Source organism: Rhipicephalus microplus, chromosome 1, assembly GCF_043290135.1.
Source record: "Rhipicephalus microplus isolate Deutch F79 chromosome 1, USDA_Rmic, whole genome shotgun sequence".
Taxonomy (NCBI): domain Eukaryota; kingdom Metazoa; phylum Arthropoda; class Arachnida; order Ixodida; family Ixodidae; genus Rhipicephalus; species Rhipicephalus microplus.
The window spans coordinates 274,593,960-274,601,338 of record NC_134700.1 but is presented as its reverse complement, the minus strand read 5'-3'; the positions used below and the strand labels follow the sequence as shown (position 1 = coordinate 274,601,338).

General features: G+C 46.8%; 1 protein-coding gene across 1 annotated transcript; it reads left to right on the top strand.

Annotated features, from left to right (window-relative positions):
• Positions 1 to 1,960: 1,960 nt before the first annotated feature.
• LOC119188203 (uncharacterized) lies at positions 1,961 to 6,930 on the top strand. Its single transcript, XM_037436133.2, has 2 exons — positions 1,961 to 2,315; positions 6,038 to 6,930. Exons 1-2 carry the CDS (start codon positions 2,248 to 2,250, stop codon positions 6,900 to 6,902), a joined length of 933 nt encoding a protein of 310 aa, XP_037292030.2. The 5' UTR covers positions 1,961 to 2,247; the 3' UTR covers positions 6,903 to 6,930.
• Positions 6,931 to 7,379: the final 449 nt, after the last annotated feature.

Genomic DNA, 7,379 nt, shown 5'->3' with positions numbered 1-7,379 from the left:
CTGCTCGAGGCGCCATAAAACTTTATTTTTTTATTGTCTATGAGACAACGCTTATATCATGGAAGCAAAAGGACACCAACAAAGAAGTGCATGATGTGCGTTGACTGGGCGGTCTTTTATGAAAGTTTGTCTGGAGATTAGTGCTTTATGTGTACTACAGGGCTGACATACAAATCCAAAAATGGTACATCGTAAGTGACACATGTCGACACCGCAAAACGTTTCCCTTGACAAGCGAAAGGAACAGATATGGCATATTCCTATCGTTCTGGGTAATCTCATGAAAAAAAAAAGTCAGAGAAAGGCCAGCGGAGCGGCAGACGTTACGCAAGCGCGCTCAATCACTGGTCGTGTCACACGAACAATGAACACAACCTTTGCATGAAGGACGGAATGCCCATTTGATGTGTTCGTGCCTCACCACTGCATCCGGGATCTGCCTTGCATATTCATTTTCTCGTGCCAACCGAGAGCACAGTTATCACGTGTAAGCAGATGACTCTGCAGGAAGACACGCGTCGGACAGGGGATTGCAAACATCCAAAACTAAGAACGCGCTGTCTCGTTAGAGCAAGTCACGAAATAAGCCACTCGGCTCGTGTTTGTGGTTGTGCGTTGAGTACGCAATTAATCACAATTTGCTGCGATGACTTTTGTGTGGCTATTAGATTATTGCTACCTTACTACATAGTATCGAAGCATTTCGCGTGTTTTTTGTTAATCAATCAATAACTGATTAAATGCCTTTGTTATTCTTGTTTACAAACTAGAGATTGATTCGAAGATACTTTATAGAAACTTGTTAAAGGTGTGCATTCGTCATAGGTGAGAATGAAACGTGCCTGGCAATCAGCAAGGCATTTCGAAATAATATGAAAAACAGTGAAAAGAAAAACATGGCACTCGTGTAGTTGTATACGTACTGCACAAACGGATCGTGCTAAATGTAGAAAAAGAATGAGACAGGGGGGGGGGGGGGGGGACAATAAAACAGGCCTCCGTTTTCACTTGGTCAGTTTAATACTATGCTTCTTACAAAGAAAAAGGAGGGGGGGGGGGGCAGTAGGATAACTTTTGATTCACTACAACTGAGAATCTAGTCTTAACAAGTTGAATACGTTAATGGTGTTCAGTTTTATCTATGTAAGTTCTAAAAGATATTTCGGGCATTGCGATCAGATGATAATTAAAAGCACCTCTGTCATCGTTGCAGCATCAAGCGATGCCGTAATTTTCCATGTAATAAAATTTGAAAGGAAACCTCCGTAAAGTCTTGCAAAAGTTTTTGTCATTTTCCTTACATTAATTAGTAAACGTTCCAAGAGACATATGATTATTCTCGATATACGACGTTTACATGCGTTCTCCTATCTTCCTCACACTCCGAAAATGCTCCTGTTTCCAATCCTTCGACACCCGTTATGTATCCGTCACTGAGGTCTTGTCTGCGACTTTAGCAGCTGAAAAGAGCGGTGCCGAATCAGTAAAATGTAGAGCCTACCGTACTTAATTAAAACCGCTCTGCAACCAGGGAAAAGACGCACGCAAAAATTTTCGGACGGCACATCCTTATTGTCGAACTCTAGCATACAACATGTTCCGTCTCACGTTCTTTAAACAGCCCGCTTTCCAATCCACCATTTACATATCTTTCGTGAGGACCTTGCTTGCGACTTAGGTAGCCGAGGGCACCTTGCCAAATAAGCCAAATCTAGGGCCTATATCGTACGCTATCGACCCCGCATTGAAACCAGTGCGGAGATGTACGCAATATCTGCAGACGCAAGAAGGGCTCGCTGGTGTTTATACGCACGGCTGCACGCGCAGTCGTCCTCGCCGAACGGGCTGCCCGCCCCCTCGGGGCAAATGGCACTCAGTCAAGGTGGCCGCATGTAAAGAGGAGAGAGGAGGCGACGGCACAACTCAGAAGCCGTGAATGCCTGTTTGCTCGCGGTTGTCCGCTGACCATTCCACTCCTTTCCCAGCTGACACTGGCACGTGTTTCTCGTACCTAGGAAAAGAAATGAACATGTGAAGTCGTCGCAGAAGTTTCACCGAGCCCTGAATGAGACGAGGCACTGACGATGAGTGGCGCTTAATCAAACCGATCCACCGAGTGCGCATATTCAGCGGGAAATTATACGGAGGCCGCCGCCGTACCAAGGCCCGTGCGTCGGGCTTCATCGGTGTCCAAAAGTCTGGTCGTGTCCTCGGCAACAGTGGTTTTTTTTTTTAAAAAGTTGGACCATGAAGGGCAATGGATGCTCTCAACGTTCACGTGGCGTCAACAGCGAAGTCCATAGCGCCATCACAGGGTGAGTGGGACAACGCTTAATGCTCTTTATCCGAGCCCCCCAGACATTCAGAAAAGTGGTGACTTAGAGATCGACAGCAGTCGAACGAGGAATGTATGGAATGCATCTGGCTGAATTCAGTTATGACTTGACAACAAATTATGTAAGGAGATGCGCACGACATAGTCAGCACGAACTTGTCATGTCTGAGCAGTGCTATGCAAGAGAGGCGATCGTCCTTGCATCAAAAAATGACAGGAAAATATATAATCTTCAAAGCCTGCCTTCGTCCCCGCCACCGTGGTCTAGTGGCTAAGGTACTCGGCTGCTGACCTGCAGATCGTGGGATTGAATCCCGGCTGTGGCTCCATTTTCGATGGAGGCGAAAATGCTGCAGGCGCATTTACTCACATTTGAGTGCACGACCCAGGTGGTCAAAATTGCCGGAGCCCTCCACTATACGGCGTCTCTCATAATCATATAATGGTTTTGGGACGTTCAACCTCACGTATCAATCAATCTAAGCCTCCCTCCGTCATTCCGACGAATCGATATCACTTTGTCGAAGAGTGTGTATTTGAAGGACGTCCCCTATTGGACGAATGCTATCTGTTTTATTTTAACTATACGTGACCTGGTTAAGCGATATGGGCAGAGTGAGACGCGCATGCACGAGTTCGTTTTTACTCGGGGGAAAAAAGGCGAATGAATTTGTTGCTTACCTCGTTGGAGATATGACGGCGCATGCTGTGCTCTCTACGTACGCAATAAAGCCACCGCACAGAAAACATAGGGGGTTACCTTATGCGAAGAATCACGTTGATGAGTATAGTACCGTCACAATGAGCTAAGGACCTCTGCAGTATACCATTAAGCATGGACACCGACCAAACACCTATTGCAAAATTTTGTTAGTGAAGCCAGACAAAAAAAAATAAATCGAGGGTACATGTGGTGGCTTAACTTTCCCAGATGACGCAGGCGATTTCATTCAAAGAGAGAGAGGTAAAGAGAAAAAGATAGAAATAATCATAGATCATTTTGTCTTAGCATACACGATACCTTTCATTCACGAAGACAATGCAGCGGGACAATGATAATTTAGGAGGAACTTCATGACCACTACAGCCTTTGTGTGCAACCTGCTCTGTAAATGTGCAGGGCTTACTGCGTCCTTCGATGAAACTATTAGTTTTGGGACATATATAACTTCTATTTTGCGAGTGTTCCTTCTTTCTGGTAATGTCGTCTGGACACAACGCATATAATGTGAGAGCCGACATGTTCAGAGTGTTCAGTGGAAACACATCCAATATGTACAATTCTATTTATTCCTCACGATTACCGAGCACCAGTTTTTTTTTATTTACATAACATTATGAGGACTAAGTAGGATCGTTCCTTAAATAATTTTGTAAAACTTGTTCTTGGGCTAGTTGGTACATGTTTACTGAAATGGAAAAATACGCGTTTCGTCAAGGAAGGAAAGAACAGAACAGAACGAAAAAGGACCTTACAGAATTCCTGAGAAGTCGGTGGAATTGAGCAAATTTGTGGATTGTTCAACAGACCGAATCTTGAAAGGAGCATCCAAGGTCATCGTCTCGAATTTAGCTCAGGGGGGAATAAGTGAGTAAATGAGAGAAAGAGAAAGCATTAGATGGACATTGAACACCGCAGACAGAGTGCATGCAGGGTTTCACAGGCGGTCGCTCAGTGATGTTGCCCACAAGAATTGTAGAAGGGCTCGTGTGGCTTTCTGGGCTGATGTATGCTTAAAGACCACGCGCCCAAGATCGTATCCTTATATATACTGGAAAGGGCATGGAGCCACACTTTATCCAGGTATCTCCGAAATTGATTTGTGAGACATCTTTGCTACGGAGGTGCCCAGTGAGCGCATATTTCAAACTGCGTAACATAACGGCAAGAACACTTAAAGCCAGGTCAAGTGGAACAGCTTGTGTTCCTGCATGATAGTTTGTACTTTTTTTGACAGCAAAAACTGCGTAACATAACGGCAAGAACACTTAAAGCCAGGTCAAGTGGAACAGCTTGTGTTCCTGCATGATAGTTTGTACTTTTTTTGACAGCAACGACCGACCATGTTTTCCACTCGAGACTATGAGCAGATTTTATTTGTTCGTTTATTCTCTCAGTCTTCAGCAGGATCTTCTGTTATCAATATTTTATTGGATATTCCATATTTTCGGCCGCTATTGGTCACCATTCGATTAGAATTTGATTCGAGATAAAATTTCACTGTTCGCACACCCCTAGGAAAATTTACTTCTTCACAAATTTGTTGATGATGGATTGATTGATATGTGGGGTTTAACGTACCAAAAACCACCATATGATTATAGGAGACGCCGTAGTGGAGGGCTCCGGAAATTTCAATTACCTGGGGTTCTTTAACGTACACACAAATCTGAGCACGCGGGCCTACATTATTTGCGCCTCCATCGGAAATGCTGCATGCTGCCGCAGCCGGGATTTGAACCCGCGACCTGCGGGTCAGCGGCCGAGTACCTTAGCCACTAGACCACCGCGGCGGGGCCAGAAATTTGTGTCACTTCTTTGAGTCATACCTGATAGTAATATAAAGAAGTGCTTAAACCAAATTTTCACCTTGCGAAAATAACCAAGTCGTTGAATATGCCCAATAAAACCCCTTCTACATCAAGCGTATTTTCTAACTGATCAGAAATTTTTGTGTGTGCTGGTTTTGGGAGAATTTCAGTTTACAGCACAGAAAAACGGCAGCATTTTGTGAGTCGTAGTGAGACGCAGGACCTATAAGTTCAAAAACTGTTCAACAGCAAATATAACTATTTATTTGGTGAACTCTTTAACTTTCGCTCTCGAACCTAAATTAGAACTGTTAGCGTCATACGTTCTCATTTACAGAAATTATTGACATGACCCATTCCTATAAGCCACAAAGCACTCCTATTAGCCAGAGTTACGCAAAGTAACAGAAATTGAGTCGTTATGTGACGTAGCTAATCATGATCCTGTCGCCACCACTAACTGTTCGCCTCGCAAGTTTATTGTTGGAGCTCGGGCAGGATGCAAATAAAAGAAAAATGATCCATATTGATGTATAACAATCCGGTTCCTCAAATACATTATCCATGGTCGCGCAATATTGTGGTCACGTTGTGTTAACGGTTATGGAGAACAAGAGGCTTCGGAGGACAGCACCATGCATTAAGTCCAGCTTAGAACATGGTTACGTATTTATTGCACCACAGACTTACGCAGCAAAAATGCTTCTCTGATGATTACTCGCGGTGCATATTCACGGGATGCTAAAATAGTACGAGATAATCGTGCTCGCTTCGGCTCCTATCACCGGCGCAGCCTCGTTCGAGCTCGCAAAACCTTTCGGGATACGAACGCGCCTATTTAAGAGACGAATAGCACCAGCAGGAATCTTTCATAATATCGGCGTCGATATCCCCATAAAGTGTGCACGTATAGGTTGACGCCGCGCGCCAAGCCTGCTGGCCTTTTCCTCGTCGCCGCACTTGAAAGAGTGCCCATCGGCGCGTCGGGCGACGCTTGCCTATAACAAGGCTGCGAAGAACGGTCGTGATCACGCCACGACGCCTCGTTTACGCAGCCGCCGCTCGCTTGCTCGCGTTGTTTCCGTTTTCCTGTCAATGTCAACTGCTGTGCAGGAAGTTTGGATCTCAATCTATGCAAAATTCGCTTTCTCTCGCCCCCTTTCGTTGCAGGCGACCTCCTCCGATACGGCGGCGGCCAACTTCTGGCACGGCTGCCGTGCGGTGTCGTACGCGCGCCCTGACCTTGACAGCCTTGTTTACACTGCTGCCCTTGGTCCTCCTGCTGGCCCACCAGGCCGCTTCACAAGAGGATGACGTCGCGACGACGTCTACAACGACAGCGACAGCGACAGCGACAGCGACAACGACAGCGACAACGACAGCGACAACGACAACGACAGCGACAACGACAGCGACAACGACAGCGACAACGACGACAAAGAAACCAACGCCCACAAATACGCGCGAGAAAGGCCTCGCCAAACAGATCTGCAAGGGCACGGAGAAGTTCACCAACACCATCAACCTGCTGCTAACGTTCGGCAAGAAAGTACTCGAAGATCCGAGGCCGCTCAAGATCGGCGAGCGGCATGGCCTGAACGTGACCATCAACGGACTGGACACCCTCCAGCTCCGCGGTACAGCTCAGACCTTCTGTAACGAAAGCGTGGCCGAAGCGGTGCTACCACTCAGGCTGTCGCCTTCGATAGTGCTGCACCGCAGGCGATCCGTCCGGTTCCGTGAGTCGAACAGCGACAAGAACGTCTCGTACACACTCGCCGGTCTCGAGATGGACGTCGGCGTGCGAGTAAACAGGAAAGACCCAGACCGACACGTGGAGATTGCGTCGGTCGACATCGTGGACGTGGACGCAATCGAGATCGAGGTGAAGACGTTCGCACCCATCTCGGGCAGGCCGGTCACCTTGTTCATGGAGCGACCACCGACAGCCGTTAAGCTGGCCATGCTTAGGCGCATCATTCAGTCCGGCTTGCAGAGGATGATCGACAGCGGAGGCTTTAAGTTATCGTCCTAATAAAAACGTCGTTTTCTTTGTAGCGTTACTGATCAGAGGAGATTAAGTGAAGCTCATGAGAAAAACCATGGCAACGTACTTACATGATTTCCGCTTGCGTTCGATTCCAACATGCAGACGAAATTTCACTTGAAATAATATCGGGCTCTGACATTTGGGAGTTTTCGAATTGGAGCCACGAAGCCTTAGCGCATGGACGCTTTGGGTCATGCAGAAGCGATGAGTTTTCGATGAGGGTCTATGGCGCTTTGGACTCTTTCCCTATATATTTTATGTTACTCTATAGTCTTGACCAAGAGCCGTCACCTCAGTGGGTGCCGTCACGTCTTTCTGACCCAAAACTTTTGGGGCAGGCTTTAGGCCTCCCGCCAAATGTGCCAAGGAAATAGTGTCAAGGCACATGCGCAAAACCCGAGCGCGGTTTGGATTTCGCGCATGCGCAGTGGCCTTGACGCTATTTCTTTGGGGCCCCTATTC